The 21,101-nt window shown below is 52.1% G+C and overlaps 1 protein-coding gene across 1 annotated transcript; it reads left to right on the top strand.

Moving 5' to 3' along the window:
- The first annotated feature begins 27 nt into the window (after positions 1-27).
- PLA2G4F (phospholipase A2 group IVF) lies at positions 28-17,189 on the top strand. The gene is made up of 20 exons (XM_061430878.1): positions 28-1,846; positions 3,632-3,704; positions 4,309-4,445; positions 4,535-4,663; positions 5,085-5,125; positions 5,339-5,381; positions 5,849-5,915; positions 8,391-8,557; positions 8,653-8,757; positions 8,950-8,987; positions 9,177-9,312; positions 10,901-11,037; positions 11,261-11,483; positions 12,216-12,330; positions 12,556-12,693; positions 12,785-12,892; positions 13,865-14,059; positions 14,328-14,494; positions 15,013-15,199; positions 15,493-17,189. Exons 1-20 carry the CDS (start codon positions 1,736-1,738, stop codon positions 15,711-15,713), a joined length of 2,538 nt encoding a protein of 845 aa, XP_061286862.1. The 5' UTR covers positions 28-1,735; the 3' UTR covers positions 15,714-17,189.
- Positions 17,190-21,101: the final 3,912 nt, after the last annotated feature.

The following is a 21,101-nucleotide window of genomic DNA, read 5'->3' as shown; positions in this document are numbered from 1 at the left end:
ACAGCAGCCCATCAGGCTCCCCAGTCCCTGGGATTCTCCAGGCAAGAACACTGGAGTGGCTTGCCGTTCTATGCATGGAGAACATCTCATCACAAAGTGTCAGACACACCGCAGCTGTAGCTGATCCAAACTGTTTCCCCTTCATTTCACATGTTAGGGCCTCATGCCTCTTCCTGCAGCTGAGAATGACTGGGAAGTGCATGGTGGGTGTGGAGTTGGTGGGAGTAAGGGACTGAGGGATGTTTGAGAAGTGAAGTGTGGGTCCCCTTTGACCAGCTTCAAAACAGCAGTCTGTTCTTTCTGTGTCCTTGAGAGCCATCTCTGGCCACCCTGAGTTCTCTTGAAAAACATCTGGGACTAAGAGGTTGGACTTTGTGGAGGCATGGGGCCAATGGCTTCCAGGAGAAGGTGTGGTAACAGCCTAGAAAATCTGTCAGGAGCCCTGGCTGCCAGGCCTGGCTGACTCTGCCCCCAGCTAGCTCCGTGCCCCCTGCCCTCTTGAGTCTCCCCTGCTGTGTACAGATCACCAAGAGGGTGGGACACCATTTCTGAGATCCCAGCATAGGTTCTTGACCTCATGCTCCAATTGAGCAGAAACAGGCACTCCGCTTTGGGACCTGGCCAATAGCCGTTCTGGGAGTTTCTGGTCAGCACTTGCCTGTGGGTTTCATTTTGGAGTTGAATCACTTCATTTGGAATGTCATTTTTTCAGTCTCCAACTTGTGCCACGGGAAAGAGAGTGGAGATGATCTTGGTTGAGGAAGAGAAATGTATCTCCCAACAACTCGCTGCCCTAGAGATCCTTTCTTCCAGAAAAGGTGCCTATCTTGGACACCTCGGTGGTTGTGGTCCACGGAAAGGGGGACATCACACACCATCTGCAACCTCAGGCTCACGATGGTCAGAGGGGACTCTGAAGCCTCTTTATCTCCAGTAGCTTAAGGACAAGCGGACCGGTTTTGGCCTGCCCTTATCCATACCACCTGGCTATATGCCTGCTTCTGTCCCTGGACCATCCAGGCATTTCCACTGATTCAGGAAGGGCACCTGGGCAGAAGCCACAGGGAGTCAGGAGTCTGAGTTTGTCCAGGATGACGTCGGGCCCTCTTCACCTTTGGACCAGGGCCTAGTGCAGTGCCCCCTCAGGGTCTGAAGAACAAGTGAGGGGGACCTTGAGAGATTAGAAATACTTTGAGTTCAGATGAAACACGACACCAGAGATTTCCAAGTTTCTGCTTAAGTGCTGCGTGGAAGGTGGGACTTGAAAGGTGTTGGTTTTAGGATTTTCTGGTGGCTTGGTGGAAACTGGGCCCCTAATGCAGCACTTTCTGGCTGCTGTTCCCTGGACCACCTGTGTTGACATCATCTCAAAGGCTTGTTGGAAATGCAAACACCTGGGTTCTATCCATACCCACTAAATCAAGTCATCTGTGGCTAGGGCTCAGGCATCTATTTTCCATAAGCAGCCCCCTGATAACCAGGGGCTGCTGGGACTGGGAACCAGATTGCCCGTTCTGCATCCTCTTGGAAAGGGTCCGAAGTCCCTCCTGACAGGAAACTGGGCTCCAGGCACTTCCTGGAGCATGTCAAACCCCACCTCCAGCCCCAGTTAAGAGTGCTCAGTGGAGCGGCCAGCTCCACCCTCCCCACCCCAGCTACCTGTCAGACTTAAGCCAGCAGCCAGTGTGGCCAGAGTGCAGGCAGCGTTTCCTGCCAGGAATTGGGCTGCCTGGCCATGCCCTGGGTGCTCTGGCCCAGGTGGCTGACAAGCAAGGGGCTGCCCCTCCTGGGTGCGGTGCAGCTACAGAAGCGAGAGAAGAGGGGACCTCAGTGCGAGCAGTGGCGGGTAAAGTACCTGATCTTCCCTGGGGGTGTGGACAGAAGTTCTGGGAGCCCAGTCCGCTGTGTAGACTGGGGCCAACCCTGGGAATGCATTTGGATCTGGGCCAGGACCAATTCGCTCCATATTACCTGGTAGAGCTTAGAGAACCTGGCCAAACAATAATCTTGAAAATAGTCCCATCTGCTTAGGAAGAGGAGGGCGAGGTGATGTGACACTCGCAGCTGGTTGGGTTAGCCTGGCTGTAGAGTTGCGGGGTTGGTGGTTGAGGGGGTGGTGAGAGTGAGGGGCTCGCTGGGGTCTGGAGGAGATTCTCACTCCTGGGAGGCTGCAGTCTGCTTTCCTGAGCCCAAGCTGTCCAAGTCTCCTTAGTGACTTGTCAGACCAGTACCAGTTGCATGACTCTAGGTTTCCCTTCACCTCCCACCTCTTCTTGGGCCATCGTTTAGCCTTTGTCAGGAGCTGGCGGGTGCAGCTCATCACAGTTTTCTCTTTTGATAATCTAAACACTTCACTCGAGGTTTCACTTCAGCTGTTCAGCTATAGCAGCGGTACTATAGTCAGGGGAGCTGCACGCTTGTGATGCACAATAAACATAATTAGTTAATGTATTAAGCATGTATGCTGGGCACTTTGTATGACTTCTCATTTAAAACTCACTATAACCCTATGAGATTATCATCTTTTTTTTTTTTTTAACTTTACAATATTGTATTAGTTTTGCCAAATATCGAAATGAATCCGCCACAGGTATACCTGTGTTCCCCATCCTGAACCCTCCTCCCTCCTCCCTCCCCATACCCTCCCTCTGGATCGTCCCAGTGCACCAGCCCCAAGCATCCAGTATCGTGCATCAAACCTGGACTGGCGACTCGTTTCATACATGATATTATACATGTTTCAATGCCATTCTCCCAAATCTCCCCACCTTCTCCCTCTCCCACAGAGTCCATAAGACTGATCTATACATCAGTGTCTCTTTTGCTGTCTCGTACACAGGGTTATTGTTACCATCTTTCTAAATTCCATATATATGCATTAGTATACTGTATTGGTGTTTTTCTTTCTGGCTTACTTCACTCTGTATAATAGCTTCCAGTTTCATCCATCTCATTAGAACTGATTCAAATGTATTCTTTTTAATGGCTGAGTAATACTCCATTGTGTATATGTACCACAGCTTTCTTATCCATTCATCTGCTGATGGGCATCTAGGTTGCTTCTATGTCCTGGCTATTATAAACAGTGCTGCGATGAACACTGGGGTACACGTGTCTCTTTCCCTTCTGGTTTCCTCAGTGTGTATGCCCAGCAGTGGGATTGCTGGATCATAAGGCAGTTCTATTTCGAGTTTTTTAAGGAATCTCCACACTGTTCTCCATAGTGGCTGTACTAGTTTGCATTCCCACCAACAGTGTAAGAGAGTTCCCTTTTCTCCACACCCTCTCCAGCATTTATTGCTTGTAGACTTTTGGATCGCAGCCATTCTGATAAGACTCACTTTAGAGACAGGGAAACTAAAGCGCAGGGAAATGAAGTTACTTGCCCAAGGTCATTTAGCTAGTCCGTAGTGCAGCTTCATTTTGATCCTGGCCCGACTGATTTCAAGGTCACATTCATCACCAATGTGCTCAGCTCCCAGTGCTTCACCTGCCAAGGCCTCCTGGGTTCCTGGCGCAGGGACATCAGTGACCCTGGGCCAGGCTGCCTGATGCTCTGTGATGGGATGAGGGAAACCTGAGGTGGGCCCCACAGCTGGCTTCCTGGAACTGAGTCTTTCTGTCCTTTCAGCGGGAGACCCACCCCTTCTATGACCTCCAGGTGAAGGTGCTGAGGGCCAAAAATATCCAGGGCACAGACCTGCGTGAGTGACCCCTAATGCCACGCTTTCTCCCTTCCTCTCCCTGGGGCCTCCCCAGAGCTCAACAGGGGCTGGTCAGAAGTGCACATGTGTATTTAGAGTCTAGTGGATGGAGGTCTGTCTGGTGAGGGAGCCCAAGGGTCAGGCAGCCAGGAGCTGGAGGGGAGGGGAATATGCAGACCACTGACTCCTCCCTGAGTCTAGCACATGGAGCAATGCTAGCCTGGGTGAGCATGTGAGGCCCGCTGCTGCCAGAAGTCACTGTCTGCTCTCTAGGGGTTTCCATTCCAAGGCTCACACTGGGCGGGAGCTTGGAGCTCGTTCTCTGGATCAGGCCCTTTCTGGGAATTACCCCATGGGCTGTGCTGTCACATAATCTCTTCAACTGGTCTCCACAGAATCTCCATCCTGTTTAATGGGAGGAGTCTCCCTGGTGGAGATGGACTCAAAGTCAAAGACATGGGCTCTCCCCATCTCCCCACCCCAGCCTGCTCCATGGGCAGCCTCCCCTCCCCTCTCTGCCCTTCCTACCCAGCCCCAGCTTCCTCCAGGAAACCTTTCCTGCCATAAGCTAGAGGCTGAGGACCCCTGTCCATCCTACCAACAGTGTCCAAAGCTGACTGCTATGTGCAACTGTGGCTGCCCTCGGCATCCCCCAGCCCCTCCCGGACCAGAGTGGTGGCCAACTGCAGCGACCCCGAGTGGAATGAGACCTTTCACTACCGGATCCATGGTGCCGTGAAGGTGAGGGCTGGGCTGCGGAGGGGGAGGTCTCCTCCCAGATGCTTGCCCTCTGCCCCGTCTCAGGTCCCCCCTTTTGACACTGTCCCCAGAACGTCCTGGAGCTCACCCTCTATGACAAGGACATCCTGGACAATGACCAGCTCTCCCTGCTGCTGTTTGATCTGAGGAGCCTCAAGCCAGGCCAACCACACACACACACCTTCCCCCTCAGCCAGCAGGTGAGCCACCCCACCTGGGCAGTGGGCTCAGCCCGAGGAGATGAGGAGCTGGGCATAGGGATCTCCAGGTCAGCATGGGCCAGGCCTCCAGGACAAACCTCCTCCATCCTGCAGCCCTGGTCCCACAAAGCTTTCCTGCAAACACTCCTTCCCTGAGTGAAGCCGACACGTGGGCTCCTCGAGGGGATGGACTCTGTGTGTCTCTGTCAGTCATGAATCCTCAGTGTCTAGAACATACCTGCCCACAGCCTTGAATGGATGGAGCTCCTGGTGGTGATGCCACTACCCCAGGGCCCATGAGCAGCCACGACAGCAGTCTCCCTTCTAGTCCCTGGAGCTGAGTAGGACTGGGGGTAGCGGGAAGGTCCTGAAGCTCTGGGAGTACTTCGAAAACTGGTGCTCCCTTGCTCCCTCCATGTAGGAGTCACACGAGCTGCAGGTGGAATTTGTTTTGGAGAAGAGGTGAGTTCCAGTGGAGCCCATACCCTCCCATATAGGCTGAGACCCTCCCAGCTCCCAATTACCAGGTCCTGCGCTGACCTGGCTTTAGAGGGGAGGTCCTGATCCTGACACCCACCCCTACCCCAGACCTGCCCTGCTCCCTAAGTTCTTCAACTGCTTTGGTTACATTATTATAATAACAGCCATCTTGAGGGATTCATGTGTTCCTTGCAGCCAGGTGCCCGCACCTGAAGTCATCACTAATGGGGTCCTGGTGGTGAGTAGGGGAGACCAGTTGGGGGATCTTCAGGGCTTGGGGGCGCTTTGAGGAGTCCATGACTGAGCCCATCATGCCCACTTGCCTGAAGGGCACTCAAGGGGAGACATGTGGGGGAGGCATCTCCAGGGACAAGGGGGCACCTTGCCTCCACCTGAGGGAATAGCCCAGAAGCCAGCCTTCCCTCCTGGGCACAGCACTCTGCTCGCTCAGGCCCCTGGCTTCTGAGACTGCCAAGGAGCCACTGGCCGGGGTCCCTCCTCTCCTCCTGCTTTCCTTCCAGGGGCCACTGCCTCTGAGTCCTGGGAGGGGGTTGTGACAGAAGACCCCTGCTCATAAGGCACAGGCCCTGGGAAGGATGTCAGCTCAACCTTTCCCCAGAGAGCCCTCCATCCCTCTCTCCTGGTTGAGGCCCTGTTCAGGGCCCCATAGATGCTCTGGCTCCCACAGCCCTCTGCTTTCCTCAGGCTCAGCCGTGTTTGAGAATCCAGGGCACCCTCAGGGGCGATGGGACAGCCCCACATCTAGGGCACGGTGAGTCTGCCCAGGGGCCTGGGGGTCTTGCCTTCTCTCCTGGGGGATTGGAGGCTGCTGGTTTCAAGAAAATGGGTCTTAGGCAGAAAATCCTTAATCTTTCATTGCTTAAAGCTGACCAAGGATGAAATGGATTGCCTCTGAAAGTAGTGAATCTCTGGGAATATTCAAGTACTGTGGCTGTATCTGTTCAACTACTGATGTACAAAAAATACCCATAAAATCTCAGTGGCAGACACATCTGGAGGTCAGCTGGGGCAGGGCTGATCTAGGCTGGACTTGGTGGGGTGACCTGGCTCGGCTCCCATGTCCCTCGTCTACCTTCTGTGACCAGTGGACAAGCCTGGGCATGTCCTGAAGACATCTGCAGAGGTGCAAGAGAGCAAGTCCAGATGAGCAAGAGCTTTTCGAGTCTTTGGTTACATCACAGCCACTCACTAACATTTTGTTAGCCAAAACAAGCACAAGGCTGATTCTAAGTTGGAGGGCGAAGAATACAGTGGCTTCTTTAGTGGGAGGAATTGAGGTCACATGGCAAAGAGTGAGACCTCTAGAAGTGAAGAACTGGGGCCATTGCAGTCGGTCACAGAAGGCAGGCATTCAGGAGGGGGCCCAGGTGTGGGAGGGGAGCGGAGCCTGTGTGGCAGCTAAGGTCACTCCGACGCTGGGAGTCTGGGCCTCCGGGCCAAGTGCTGCCCAGGTAACATCGGGCACTTTCTATGAGTCAGGCACTGGGCTAAGCATTTTATAGTGTTTTATTTTTGAATCCTCAGAGCAACCTTGCAAAATAGGTACAGTCATTACTCTCTTTTAATTCATGAGACGGAGGCTCAAAGAAGCTTGCTTAAAGTCACACAGTCAATAAGTGATGGAGCAGACCCGGGCCCAGGACCTGTTTGCTCCCCCCACCACAGCTTTTATTGTTTCTTTCTGTGAATAGTCCATGTTAGTCTCAGCCTGAAAACTGTGGTGTGAATAGAAGTATCGCTTATTCTTTAATTTCCTTCCACCCCTGCTCATGTCAAGTCTCAGGTCTCATTTGGTGCCAAAGAAGGCAAATAGGGAAAGGGATTCCATTTGGACCTCTGCTCCTGAGTGTTTGGGATCTGGGGCTCTTTTGTGGGTCTGTCTGGTCCCTTCTTCATGGTTGTCATTTGTAGCTCTTTCTGTCTGGGGTCTCGCTTGCTCTCCAGAAAGCTGCAGAGTCGAGGGCAGGCCCTGCTGCTCCTGGGCCTCCAGGCCTCTCCCTGCCTCCTCCCGGGCTGGCCTCACCCAGGCAGGGCCAGTTCTCCTCTGCTTCCCCAATCCTGTCCTCTCTGTGCCATGAACCCACGTCCTCCTCCTACCTCCCCTGCAAACCCTCTCTGTTCTCACAAGGTCTTATGCTTCAGAAACAATATGAAGCTTTATTTGCTTTCTCTCTGGCCACAAACCTGCCCCAAAACAGTCAACAGGGCTTGAATAGGGCAACAGAGGGGAAAGTACCTGTTGAAAACTGGTAATTAATGTAATAATTAATATAGGATCATTATGAGGAGAAGGCAATGGCAACCCACTCCAGTACTCTTGCCTGGAGAATCCCAGGAGGAGCCTGGTGGGCTGTTGCACAGAGTCGGACATGACTGAAGCAACTTAGCAGCAGCAGCAGTATAATATGACCCCATATATATATTTTAAAAATATGTGTTTTATACCAGGCTTCCGAGGTGGCGGTGGTAAAGAACTCACCTGCCAATGCAGGACACATAAGAGACTTGGGTTCAATCCCTGGGTCAGGAAGATTCCTTGGAGGAGGAATTGGCAACCCACTCCAGTATTCTTTCCTGGAGAATTCTGTGGAGAGAGGAGTCAGGTGGGCTATAGTCTATGAGGTTGCAAAAGAGTCGGACACAACTGAAGTAACTTAGCATGCACTCATGTTATATCAGAGAAGGCGATGGCACCCCACTCCAGTACTCTTGCCTGGAAAATCCCGTGGACTGAGGAGCCTGGTAGGCTGCAGTCCATGGGGTCGCTGAGAGTTGGACACGACTGAGCGACTTACCTTTCACTTTTCACGTTCATCCATTGGAGAAGGAAATGGCAACCCACTCCAGTTTTCTTGCCTGGAGAATCCCAGGGACGGGGGAGCCTGGTGGGCTGCTGTCTATGGGGTCACACAGAGTCGGCCACGACTGAAGTGACTTAGCAGCAGCAGCAGCATGTTATATACTTAATACGATAATCTCAAAATCATCAGCCCCATAAGCCCTGAGCAGGAGCTCTGCACTCAATGACAGCTCCCAGTTCTGACTAGGACAGGTTATAGGACCCTGAGTGTCTTTTGTGATACCTTGTCTGTGGGACACCGTGTCAGAGAGTGAGCAGGGTGACGAGCTGACATTTCCAAGGGGAAGAAAAGGGGAGTTGCTGCTGGGGTGCTGCCATCATGAGCCACACACACCCCACCCTCACCCCCTCGCCTTCTGCTCTCAGGCCCTAGGCAGATTCAGCTGGCAGTGCCTGGAGCCTACGAGAAGCCCCAGCTCTTGCCCTTGCAGCCTCCCACGGAGATGGGCGTCCCAGCCATGTTCACCTTCCACGTGAATCCAGTACTCAGCTCCAGGCTGGAGGTGGGCCTAGGAGAGAAGTTCATGGTCCAGGTGAGTGACGTGGCCTGGGAAGGAGCAAATGACAAAATCAGTCTAGTCTGGACGAGGCCCCTTTCCCTCCACTCTGAGTGTTTTCTTCTCTGCAGGGCGACCCGAGGGCCAAGGAGGAGTCCCAGACCAGCAAGCCTGGCATCCTGCTCTCATCTCTGGCCCTAGGCCAGGAGCAGCAGTGTGTCGTGGCCCTGGGGGAGGTAAGGCCCTGTCCAGGTGCCTGAGGGATCCCTGCCTGCTCTGTCACCACCAAAAAGGGTCAGGGGGAGGAGGTCAAGATAAGGCCAGCCTGGGGCTCAGTCGTAGTGTCCACATCCGGGCCACAGTTACCAGAGCAACCAGAGTTGTGAGTCCCACTCAGTGCTCTGGTGATGGGCCGTTGTCTCTTCCAGGGCCAGGAGGTGGCCATGAGTGTGAAGGCAGAGATGAGGTGAGGCAGTGGGGGCTATTCTGCTGACTCAGCTCAGCTGGGGGTTGGGGGTGTCTGGTTCCTGTGGGGTCTTCCTGAGGGGTTCCCTGGAGTGTGCATCTGTCTGCTCCTGTGAAAATGGGTTTGGCTGGAGGCTCTCCTCCACTGAGCCGTCACCCAATACCCCACCCCTGACTTCATCTGAGGCAGCTCTGGAGACCTTGACCTGCGTCTTGGCTTCGACCTCTGTGATGGGGAGAAGGAGTTTCTGGAGAAGAGGAAGCGGCTCGTGTCCAAGGCCCTTCAGCAGGCTTTGGGGTTGAGCCACGCTCCCGATAGTAGCCAGGTATGGAATGGAGGCGCTGGGCCCCAGAGTGGCTGGGACCAATTCCAACTTCTTCCTTGAGAGGACTGACTGTGTGGCTAGGAGGTGACAGGAAGCATTGAGGAAGCGTGGGGACCAGCGGAGGAAGGCAGCCGGCCTGTTTGCCTGAGCTGACGGGCATGCTTGGGGGAGTCAGGACCCCGTACATAATGGGAGCTGAGGGGGCTCTATTAGTCTTCTCCGGCTGCTATAACAAAACACCCCAGACTGGTGGCTCAAAAAATGGACATTTATTATTTAGCCTGGAGGCTGGAAGTTCAGATCAAGGAGCCATCAGGGTTGGCATCTGATGAGGCTGCTCTTGCTGACTGCAGACCTTCTGGCTGGGCCCTCACATGGCCTCTCCCCTGTGCATGTGCAGGGGTTTGGGGGAGTCTCTCTCTCTTCCTCTTCTTACAAGGACACCAGTCCTATGCGATGAAGGTCCCACCCTTATCACCTCACATAATCTATATCACCTCCTTGTTGGGCCTCCCCCTCATCTCCGCGGGAGGCTGTGGGGGCAAGGACACAATGCAGTCTGTAAGAGTAGACAAAGAGATTTGGAAGCGGAGGCTCCGTGGGAGCCTGTGTCTGGGAGGCAGGGGGAAAGGCAGTACTGAGGGGGAGACCTGGGGTAGATTAGGAACAAGCAGTGGCTTCCTCCTGTGCCTGGCGCTGACAAGCTGAGCAAGCCTAGACTTCTGGTTTGGTAATGCCTGCCCTGCACCTGGTCTCCATTCTGTGGGCAGAGGGTAGAAAGGGCACAGGCCTGCCAACAGGCCTTCTGCCTCCTCCAGCCCTCTGAAGGCACAGTGACCTTGTTGGAATGCAGTCACAGAGCATTTCTTTCAAGACAGGAGAAGAAAGGAAAAACAGGGAAAGGAACCAGAAGCCTGGGATGGAATGAACCAGACCTTCCTGGAAAATTTGAGGAGCCAAAAAGTTTCTAGTCTGATCCCACCAGGCCCCTCTGATCCTAAAAAGACATCTGGGCACCTCTTGTGTCTGGTCCAGGTCCAAGCCGCATGCTTGCCTTTGTCACTTCAGTTCTTATTCTCAGCTGGGGGTAACTTCATGTCCCACCCATCTAGGGGACATTTGTCACCACCACTGGGGGAGGGGAGGGGGATGCTACTGGCATCTGCTGGGTAATGGCCAGAAATGTTGCTCAACATCCTATAACACACAGGATAAGTTCCTTACAACAAAGAATGATCTGGCCCAAAATCACCAACAGTACCAAAGTTGAGAAACCTTGATTTTGCTGTTTTGAGCAAATCCAATATCCCTCTCAGGTACATACTTTCCTGGTATAATGTTAAGAGCCATCTCTGAGGCTCTACTGCATCAGTTTGATAGCCTAGTACTTACTATTGGTATGATTGTGGACACAGTATCTAAACATCCTGAGCCTCAGTTTCCTCATCTGTAAAGTGGGGATGCCATTGGGTTGCTTTGAAGATTCGGTGAGATAACACAAGACTTTTAGACCAGTGTCTGATATGCTAAGCAATAACAGATGAGCAATAGTGGGAGTAGACGGTATCATGACTATCATTGTGCCCAGGTGCCGGTGGTGGCCGTGCTGGGTTCAGGAGGTGGAACCCGAGCCATGTCATCTTTGTATGGCAGCCTGGCTGGGCTACAGGAGCTCGGCCTCTTGGACACTGTGACCTACCTGAGCGGGGTCTCTGGGTCCACCTGGTAAGTGAGGTAGGGGCAGGGCAAAATAAAGGAGAGCTCTGAAGGGGCAGGGGCATGACCTGGTGATCTGGTGAGGAGGAGCAGAAAGGGACAGAGTCCACAGGGCCCTCTGAGTGGGTGGTGCAGGTCAGTGCAAGGGATGGGGGAGGGGGTGACTCACAGACACCTGCATCTCTCTATCCCCTTGCTGTGCCTCCCTGTCCCTAATTCCCTCCATACCCAGGTGCATCTCCACACTCTACCAGGACCCCACCTGGTCCCAGGTGGCCTTGCAGGGCCCTATTGAGCGTGCCCAGGCTCGGGTGTGCAGCAGTAAGATGGGGGCAATGTCCACGGAGCGCCTGCAGTACTACGCCCAGGAACTGGGGATCCGGGAAAGCCGTGGCCACAGCACTTCCCTCGTTGACCTCTGGGGCCTTCTCATTGAATATTTCCTGTACCAGGAGGTAAGAGATGAGTAGGTAATAAATGAATGTTGGCTCCTGTCCACCTTACCCCATCAGCACTTAGTTCCACTAAAGCTTTCCAAAAACTTAGTGCCTAAGCCTCACTTCCAGAGACGGTGGTTTTGGTTGGTGAGTTGTCAAGCCCTAGTTCAGATCTGCTTTGAAAGTGTCCCAAATGATTCCAACCTGCTGTTGAGGAAGAATGCCACTCCAGCCCACTGGCCAAACAGGCATGATGCACATCACCTGGGGATTTCTCCTGGAACTGCAGGCCCAGCAGACACTAGGAAGTGAGATGAGAGCTGAGTGAAGTTCTTAGGACCCTGGGGACCTATGGGTCCTGGCCCAGTGCTGTGTGGCTGTTAGTTGTGAAAGTGATATCTTATTTTTAAGAAAGGAATACATGTTTTCTAGTGATTTACTTTTTAAAAGAAAGTAGAGTGGATTTTCAGTTGTTCCTTTTTAAAAATGTCACTTGACTCCCTTGGGTTCTGATGTGCTTTCTTGAATGGGAAGAAAGGGGGAGGATGTTCCCACAGGCCCTGGAACTACACAAAGTCCACAGTGGCCTCTGCTCTGCTGCACCCCAAAGCTTGTCCTTTCCAGAGTTGTCCCTAGATTACAGCCCTTAGCAAGCGAAGTCTTGGGGTCACACCATACTGTGCAGGGTGGCACGGGGTGTGGGAAGGGAACTCCAAAAAGGCCAAGCGGTCTCCCTTCTTTCCCGACCAGGAAAATCCTGCCAAGCTGTCTGACCAGAAGGAGGCAGTCAGCCGGGGCCAGAACCCTTACCCCATCTACGCCAGCATCAATGTCCGCAGCAACATCAGTGGGGAGGACTTTGCAGGTGCCAGGGTGTGGGGACCTAGGGAGCAGGTAGAGGCAATGGTGGGGTCGGGTGTAAGAGGCCAGGGTTCTTGGTGTACAGGTGGGTGCCTTGGAGCAGCACAGTGGGCCTCCTGCACCCTGCTCTGGACAAGGCAAAGATTCCTGCTCTGGCACAAGGGAGGTGGGGAACCATGGGCTCCTAGTCAGAAGCCCCTAGTGACATTCCCTTCACTTTGGCTCCCAGAGTGGTGCGAGTTCACCCCCTATGAGGTCGGCTTCCCTAAGTACGGCACGTATGTTCCCACCGAGCTCTTTGGCTCAGATTTCTTCATGGGGCACCTGCTGGAGCTCCGGCCCGAGTCCCGGATCTGCTACCTGCAGGGTACGTCTAGGTGGGAGGGCTGGGGACAGGGCAGGCTCTGTGAAGTGGGTGGAGGTGTTGTAAGGGCCTGGGGCCTTGCCTTTCTCCCTAGGTATGTGGGGCAGCGCCTTTGCAGCCAGCCTGGATGAGATCTTCCTAAAGACCTCTGGCCGGGGCCTCAGCTTCCTAGACTGGCTCAAAGACAGTGTGAACATCACAGGTGAGGACAGAGATCCCCCAACCAAGCCCACCCCCAGCCCCCAATACCTCTTTCCAGCAAAGGACCCTGGCAGAGGCCTAAGGAATGAGGGAGAAGGACTTGGATGTCCCATTCAGTTCAGAGAAGTACTGAGAAGATATCTTCTAGCTTAGGGTCTCTGGATGCCCAGAGGTCTATAAAGAGGCTGGAGGATGGGGGGCCCATGTCAGAAAATGGAGTGGGAGCTGTGAGTGCTCTGTGATAAGCCTATGCCTTTAAAATTCTCCATTTGAGCTTCAATTAGATCAATCTGGGGCTACTAGGCAGCTGGCTGATCCTCTGCTCACCCACCTCAGGGTTTCCCTTCAGCCCACTCCTTAAATGGCCCATGAGCTTCCTGCTATGTAGAATACCTTCCCCACCTGTCTTTCCTGGGTAACTTTTGCCCTGTTCTAAAAGTTCGGCTCAGACATTATTTTGTCAGGAGGCATCTCTGTTCCCCTGCATCCCCCCAGGTTGATAAAGGGTCTGACTGCCAGAGTCCCGTAGAACTGTACGCACATCCCATGTGGTCCTGATCTCAGGGCACTGTCACCATTATGACCTCTTTATGTGACTCTCCCTTGGTACGCTGTGAGCCCTGGAGGGCCAGGGCCGGGCCTGTCCACCTCTGCAAACCCGTGCCCGGCACAGTGGCCAGCATGACATGTGATAATTGCTCAGCAGGGTGAAATTCTAACCGGAAGTTGCATATGCAGCTTCAAGGGTAGGTGGTATTTAATACATGCTGTGTCATAGGCAACTTTCAAAATGTGGGGACCATGAAAGAAAAAGTCATTTAAGTTTGGGAAGCAGTGGTCAGAGGCCTGGGAGTTGGGGTTGGGGAAGAGGAAGGGTATGGGGAGATGAAGCGGGCTTCTATGAAGCACAAGGACCACTGGGCAAAGGAGGGCACCACTTCTCACTGTATTTCACCCTCCCACCTCCACCTAGATGGCTCCCAAGAGCTCCAGCTTCACGATCCAGGGCGGCTGAAAACCAGGCTCTTTACCCCTCAGGGACCCTTCTATCAGGCTGTGCTGGACATATGCACCTCCCGGTTGACCTCAGCCGAGAACTGCAACTTCACCCGGGGCCTCTACCTGCACGAGGACTATGTGTCTGGCAGGGAGTTTGTGGCCTGGAAAGGTGGGTGCTGCTCTGGGCAGGGTCCCACCTACTGCCTGTGCCTGTGGCTCTCTGAGGCCAGTTCTGCCTTTTGACCGTGATGAGGGTTGGGGTGGAGCTCTGGCTGCCCCGAGGGGCTGGCAGGGGAAGGACTGTGATGACTGTGCTGGGGAGGCAGGGCTGGGAGCTGAGATGGGAGACCCCGTGGCTGTAGGAGAGGAGAGCTCTCGACAGAGAGGGGCGAAGAGAAGAGGGGTGCTGCAAAACGCAAGCATTCGTCTTTGTGCAGATTTGCATCCAGACGCCTTCCCCAACCAGCTCACTCCCATGAAAGACTGTCTATACCTGGTGGACGGAGGCTTTGCCATCAACTCCCCATTCCCGCTGAGCCTGCAGCCACAAAGAGCTGTGGACCTCATTCTGTCCTTCGACTATTCCTTGGATGCCCCTTTTGAGGTAAAGTGCAGGGCGGGTGGGGGATGGGTCTTTGCTACAGCAGCCTGGCTGGGCATTGAGCGATCGCCCTTTAAGGAGGGCCTGGGTTCTGAGCTGTGGGTGAGCACCTTTGTGAACACTGTTAGCAGTTCTGGTCTCCCCATCTGGAAGGTGATGGGGGAGAGTGAGAGTCAGGAGAGGCGGCCAAAAAGAGTCCTCGGGAGCCTTTATCCGGGTAAAGAGGAGACTGCTGCTCTGGCCCATGCTGTTTCTGATGGATTCCCTGCTCCTGTCTGGGCCTGGGTCTTGGTGTGCTGTCCCTTGGTTACAATGGTAACCACAGAGCCAGCAGGGCCCCCCCAGGGAGTCTCGGTCAGCGGCTCCCTCCAGCCGTGTGGGGTTTTGGAGGTAGGATCTGTTTGTGTTGCCTGAAGTCACTTGGCTGGTGGGAGGCAGAGCTGGCGTCGAAGCCTGGGCCTGTGTGAGTCCAGGGGGCCTCAGGGAGGGTCAGAAGTGCACAAGTCAGCATCCCTACTCAGGTCTTACAGATGACAGAGAAGTACTGCCTGGACCGAGGCATCTCCTTCCCCAGGATTGAGGTGTCCCCGGAGGACATGAAGGAACCCCACGAGTGCTACCTGTTTGCCAAGGCTGAGGACCCAAGCTCACCCATCATACTGCACTTCCCCCTGGTCAACCGTACCTTCCGCACACACCTGGCCCCAGGTGAGGGGAGCCTGGGGTCTGGGTCTGGTCCACAGAGCCCTGGGCTGGTGAGGGGGATGCTGTCCCCAGGACAATGTATGAAAACCTTTCTCTTGGAGGCCCCGATCTGGCCTCTGCTTCCTGGACTCAGCATGCACATTGGCCCGGCTCCTCCTGGTGGGTGAGAGAGCTGAGATGGGGGCCCAAGCAGAACCTATGGAACCAGCTGGATGTCCTGGGGAGGTGGGCTTTTGGATTGGCAACTCCTAGCCACAGAGTACCCTAGCCCGGCCTCTCTCCATGTCCCATCACAGGTGTGGAGCGAAAAACGGCTGAGGAGAAGGCTGGTGGGGACTTTGTCATCAATGGGCCAGACACTCCCTATGGCATGATGAACTTCACCTTTGAGCCCCAAGAGTTTGAGCAGCTGGTGGCCCTGAGTCGATACAATGTCCTGAACAATGTGGAGACAGTGCGGAAGGCCCTCCAGCTGGCTCTAGACCGGAGACAGACTGGGGACAGGACTGGAGGCTGACCCAGGCTGGAGCTGGCGGACTGGGACAGAGGAGGGACCCTGGGCTCCAGACCAGGGCTTGGTAGGGGGAGGGGCAGCGGACCCTGTGGGGCTTCTGCTTCTCATCTCTTTGGAACCTGCACTGAGGTCCCCAGGACCTCGGGATGTTCCTCCAGGTGCAACCTGGACTTTTGGGGGTCCCTTCTCCCCTGTGTTTCTGGGAGGAGGTAGTGTGTCGGGGAGGGGATGTATGGCAGACATGAACAGTTCTCATCTGACATTGGAGTGTGTGGAGGGACTCAGGCAACCATCGTGGCCCAGAACGCACACCAAACACAGGACTTCACAGGGACCAGGTCTTTAGACCCTCAACAGAAGGGGCACTGTGAGAGCTGAGTGCAGGTTACTGCCCTGAACTGACACCAGAAGCAAAGATGTGTCCATCCAATCCACACTTCCTGCAAACAGCCCCAGCCCTAACCATCCCTCCACGCCCCACTGCATCTGGATGCTAACGGCATCCAGAATAAAGGGGGACCACATCGGTTGCCCATCTGGGTCACTCACCCCAGGGTCCTGTCTGTTAATCCCTCTTCACCTCTAGCCTCCTCTGCCTGCCCCATGGCTCCCCACCCTTCTGTGCTCAGCCTCCTGAAGGTTGTGGGATGATCTCCCCTCCTGGCTGGGCTCCAGCTGGAGGTTCCCCATGCTAATTCCCCATCTTTGCTCTTTAAACTTGGGTCACATCCTCTTATCAGGTGTACAGCTGCTACCTTGAGCAAATAGTCTCACCATTCCCAGAAGTTAAATGAGTATGTCTAGAGGGCATACCCACTTATCGGGGCAGAGCAAACATGAACTTGCCTGTGGCTCTGGCCTGTGAGCGCCTGTCAGCTGCCAGGGATGGGCAGGGGCAGAGAGAGCCTAGCTGAGAACTCAGAGCCTGAGTTCCCACCTTTTCCACAGGTGTGTCCTGCCATCTGGGCCATCTACTTCCCTCTCCCTCTGCTTATCATTTCTTCTGACCCACAAGGGACCCTCCAAACACCCGAAGCCTCTCTAGCACTGGCAGATTTCTGGTCTGTGGAGAGGAGATCCACAATGACTGGGCTTGGTGTGGGGGTCTTCAGGCCCTCTCCCTCTGGCCAGGGCCTCTGTGGCCTCTTTCTCCTCCTGCTGTCCCACCCAGTGCTGAGCCGCCTGGGGCCCTTCCATGGCCCAGCTGCCATACAGTAAGTCCCCGACACACGAACTTTCCAGTTGTGAACTTTCAAAGATACGAATGTGCGTTCCATCAGCATCAGGCCCTAGTGAAACTGCAGCTTGCCTTCCATCTCCTAGTGCTGACCATCCTTCTGCTCCACTGTCTCCCACCTCCTTTTCCTCATCCAGTCAGTAACTCATTTTGCCTGTTCACTCAATGCCCACCCCTGTATGCCAGCTTTTGTCATGTACTTTTTAAGGTACTGTACTGTAAGATTAAAAAGGTTTTCTTTATTTGTTATGTTTGTTTATTATGTATTATTTGTGTGAAAAGTATTATAAACCTATTAGAGTACAGTGTTATATAGCCAATTGTGTTAGGTGGGTATCTTAGGCTAACTCTGTTGGATTTAACGTTCAAATTGGACTTACAAACATGCTCTCGGAATGGAACTTGTTCGTACGTTGGGGATTTACTGTACTCACTGCTCATTCAACAATCCCCTGCTGCCAGGACTGCTCACTTTGGCTATTGCCTCTGCCTAGATCTGTCTCTCTCTCTCCCCTTCTCTCTCTCCCTCAATCACACATGCACAGATAGGCATGCTGTCCAGGGCCCAAGTCACTATTCCTCTTTTAATCAGGGAACCTATGTGACAAAGCCTCACCTGTCCTGACTCTGGGAAGAAAACCCTAGTTCTGGTTTCCAACTGGGAGGAAGCTGTCTAGATCCCAGTGTGTGGCCCTAGCCTAGCCTTGGATCCGAGCCTCTAGCTGGATGGGAACCAGGAGGGCTGAGGGAGTTGGGCCTCAAAAGGGCCAGTGCTTTTTGCTGGTGTAGGGTGGGGCAGCTTGGGTCTTTCCTGCCTCCTCCCCAGGGACCATTGCTCCTCAGATAGGCCATCTGATTAGCTGGTGTTTGCACATCTTTTATGACTTTCTCCTTTGACCTCCTGTCTTCCTTTTGGTTTTATCTTTCTTTTTGTTGAAGTGCAAAATTGAATAGTTCTATAGTGGAGGAGTTCATCTTTCAGTGTCCTATCTTTTTGCCTTTTCATACTGTTAGTGGGGTTCTCAAGGAAAGAATACTGAAGTGGTTTGCCATTCCCTTCTCCAGTGGACCATGTTTTGTCAGATCTCTCCATCATGACCCATCTGTCCTGGGTGGCCCTACACAGCATGGCACATAGTTTCACTGAGTTAGACAAGGCTGTGGTCCATGTGATCAGATTGGTTAGTTTTCTGTGATTGTGGTTTTCAGTCTGTCTGCCCTTTGATGGAGAAGGATAAAAGGCTTATGGAAGCTTCTGGATGGGAGAGATTGACTAAGGGGTAAACTGGGTCTTGTTCTGACTGGTTCCAAATCGGGAAAGGAGTACATCAAGGCTGTATATTGTCACCCTGCTTATTTAACTTATATGCAGAGTACATCATGAGAAATGCTGGACTGGATGAAGCACAAGCTAGAATCAAGATTGCAGGGAGATATATCAGTAACCTCAGATACGCAGATGACAACACCCTTATGGCAGAAAGCAAAGAACTAAAGAGCCTCTTGATGAAAGTGAAAGAAGAGAGTGAAAAAGTTGGCTTAAAGCTCAACATTCAGAAAACTAAGATCATGGCATCTGGTCCCATCACTTCATGGCGAATGGATGGGGAAACAGTGGAAACAGTGACAGACTTTATTTTTTGGGCTCCAAAATCACTGCAGATCGTGACTGCAGACATGAAATTAAAAGACGCTTGCTCCTTGGAAGAAAAGCTATGACCAACCTAGACAGCTTATTAAAAAGCAGAGACATTACTTTACCAACAAAGGTCCATCTAGTCAAAGCTATGGTTTTTCCAGTGGTCATATGTGGATGTGAGAGTTGGACTATAAAGAAAGCTGAGTGCCAAAGAATTGATGCTTTTGAACTGTGGTGTTGGAGAAGACTCTTGAGGGTCCCTTGGACTGCAAGGAGATCCAACCAGTCCATCCTAAAGGAAATCAGTCCTGAATATTCATTGGAAGGACTGATGCTGAAGCTGAAACTCCAATACTTTGGCCACCTGATGCAAAGAACTGACTCATTTGAAAAGACTCTGATGTTGGGAAAGATTGAAGGTGGGAAGAGAAGGGGATGGCAGAGGATGAGATGGTTGGATGGCATCACCGACTCAATGGACATGAGTTTGAGGAAACTCCGGGAGTTGGACAGGGAGGCCTGGCATGCTGCAGTCCATGGAGTCTCAAAGAGTTGGACTCAACTGAGTGACTGAACTGAACTGAACTGATAGTGGAGGATCTGTGGAATATAAATCTTCTGAGTCCTGATATGTCTAGACTTGGCTTTTCTTGCCCTGACTTATAACAGTCGAGAGGAGGGAAGAATTCTTGGTTCAGACTTACATTTACTCAGATTTTTATTTTCCTTGTGTTGGATATTGCTGCTGGGCACCCTGATGTCAGATGCATTCTCATCCCATTGTAGGTAATTTATCTTTACCTAATTTTTAGGCTTTTCTCTTTGTCTTTGATTTTCAAAGTTTCACTATGATTTTTCTAAAGTTACAACTTGAAAAAATGAGTAAGCTCTTTTGATTTTGAGATTCATGTCTTTCTGAAGCTCTAAGAAATTATATACCAATTTTATCAAAACACTACTCCTCTTTATTCTCTCTTTCTGGGTTCCTATTAAATGGATACTGAAATGTATGAATGGATCCTCTGTATCCCTAAACTTCCTTTTACATATTCAATTTTTTTCATTTGTGTGGTATTCTGGAACTTTTCTTTGCATTATTTTTTGGTTCATAAATACATTCTCCACCTGTGGGCAGTCTGCTCCTCTATCCATCTTCTGGGGGATGGGTTTAACTTTTGACTGTCACATTTCCCTGCTTAAATTCCCAAATAGATCTTATGAAACTACCTGTTTTCATTGCATGGAAATGCTTGACCACTTACCTCAGATGGCGTTAATATGTACATTTGATGGAAATTTACTGATTATTAAGTGAAAAGTTTCCTTGGGGCAGATTCTCTGTTGCCTACCCTTCTTTATATATTTGGTAATTCTTGGTTGTCATTTCATCGCTAAGAGGGTTATGTACAAGCTCCCAGCTGTGATGGCTCTTGGTCAGGTCACTGGCCATGCAATGGCAACGGTGGCCTTCAGGGGCAGTGTGGGACTCAGGGAGGAGGCGCAGAACCTTGAAGAGACGTTATGAATTTAACCTATGTTTGTATCTGATGGGTTTGGTGTTGCAAGGAGCATGTACAATATTACAAAGGAGAATTCCAATTTCAAGATGAAAGACAGGACAGGCTGAGATCACTTCCCAGCATTTTTTTAAAAAAATTAACAATTTTCAGTTACCCAGTAAATTTTCTGAATTTGTTTTTTAAGAAAAAACTTAGGTTAAATCAGAAATTGTACATCCTAAATAATAAAAAGTTAGATGTTCTATTTGCAGGGAAGCAATGGTGATGTTGACATAGAGAACAGACTTGTGGGCACAGTGTGGGAAGAAAAGGGTGAGACGAATCGAGAGAGCAGCACTGAAACACATGTGTACATTGCCACATGTAAAACAGACAGTGGGAATTTGCTACATGGTGCAGGGGGCGTGAACCAGTGCTCTGTTACAACCTAGAGGGGTGGGATGGGGTGGAGATAGGAGGGAGGTTCAAGAGGGGGACATGTGTATACTTAAAGCTGCTTCATGTTGCTATATGGCAGAAACCAGCACATTGTAAAGCAATTATGCTCCAATTAAAGATAAATAAAAATTTTAAAGTTAAGTATTATTGTTGCATAAAGTTCTATTCTATGAATAATACCCGAGTTTCTTTTTTGATCTCCAGGGTACTTTTTAGTCCCCCAATGCACCATCAATCTGAGGTGACATCCCTTCACTTCCATAAGGTCAGTCAACTCTGACACACAAAAGGGTAAGGAACCTCTTGGTCTGAGAGCTGCCAGCCTCACGAAGGTTCTCGAGGGCCACTTACAAGGAGCCATGAGGGTGAAATGAGACAAGGTGGGTGATATGCTAGCACAGCAGCTGGCAGGCTGTCTGCTCTCAGCACTGGCTGGTTGCTCTTTTCTAAGAGGTGCTAAGAAAAAACAAGACCAGGAGCTGACTGTGGCTCAGATCATGAACTCCTTACTGACAAATTCAGACTTAAATTGAAGAAAGTGGGGAAAACCACTAGAC

This window comes from Bos javanicus, chromosome 10 (assembly GCF_032452875.1).
Source record: "Bos javanicus breed banteng chromosome 10, ARS-OSU_banteng_1.0, whole genome shotgun sequence".
In the NCBI taxonomy this organism is placed as follows: domain Eukaryota; kingdom Metazoa; phylum Chordata; class Mammalia; order Artiodactyla; family Bovidae; genus Bos; species Bos javanicus.
This window is presented reverse-complemented; position numbering and strand designations above follow the sequence as displayed.

Bases quoted from the DNA above. Each gene is read 5' to 3' on its own strand.
- PLA2G4F (XM_061430878.1), top strand. From the start codon at position 1,736: ATGCCCTGGGTGCTCTGGCCCAGGTGGCTGACAAGCAAGGGGCTGCCC. The intron at 11,038-11,260 runs GTAAGTGAGGTA...CTCCATACCCAG, and splicing joins GGGGTCTCTGGGTCCACCTG to GTGCATCTCCACACTCTACC. The intron at 11,484-12,215 runs GTAAGAGATGAG...TTTCCCGACCAG, and splicing joins AATATTTCCTGTACCAGGAG to GAAAATCCTGCCAAGCTGTC.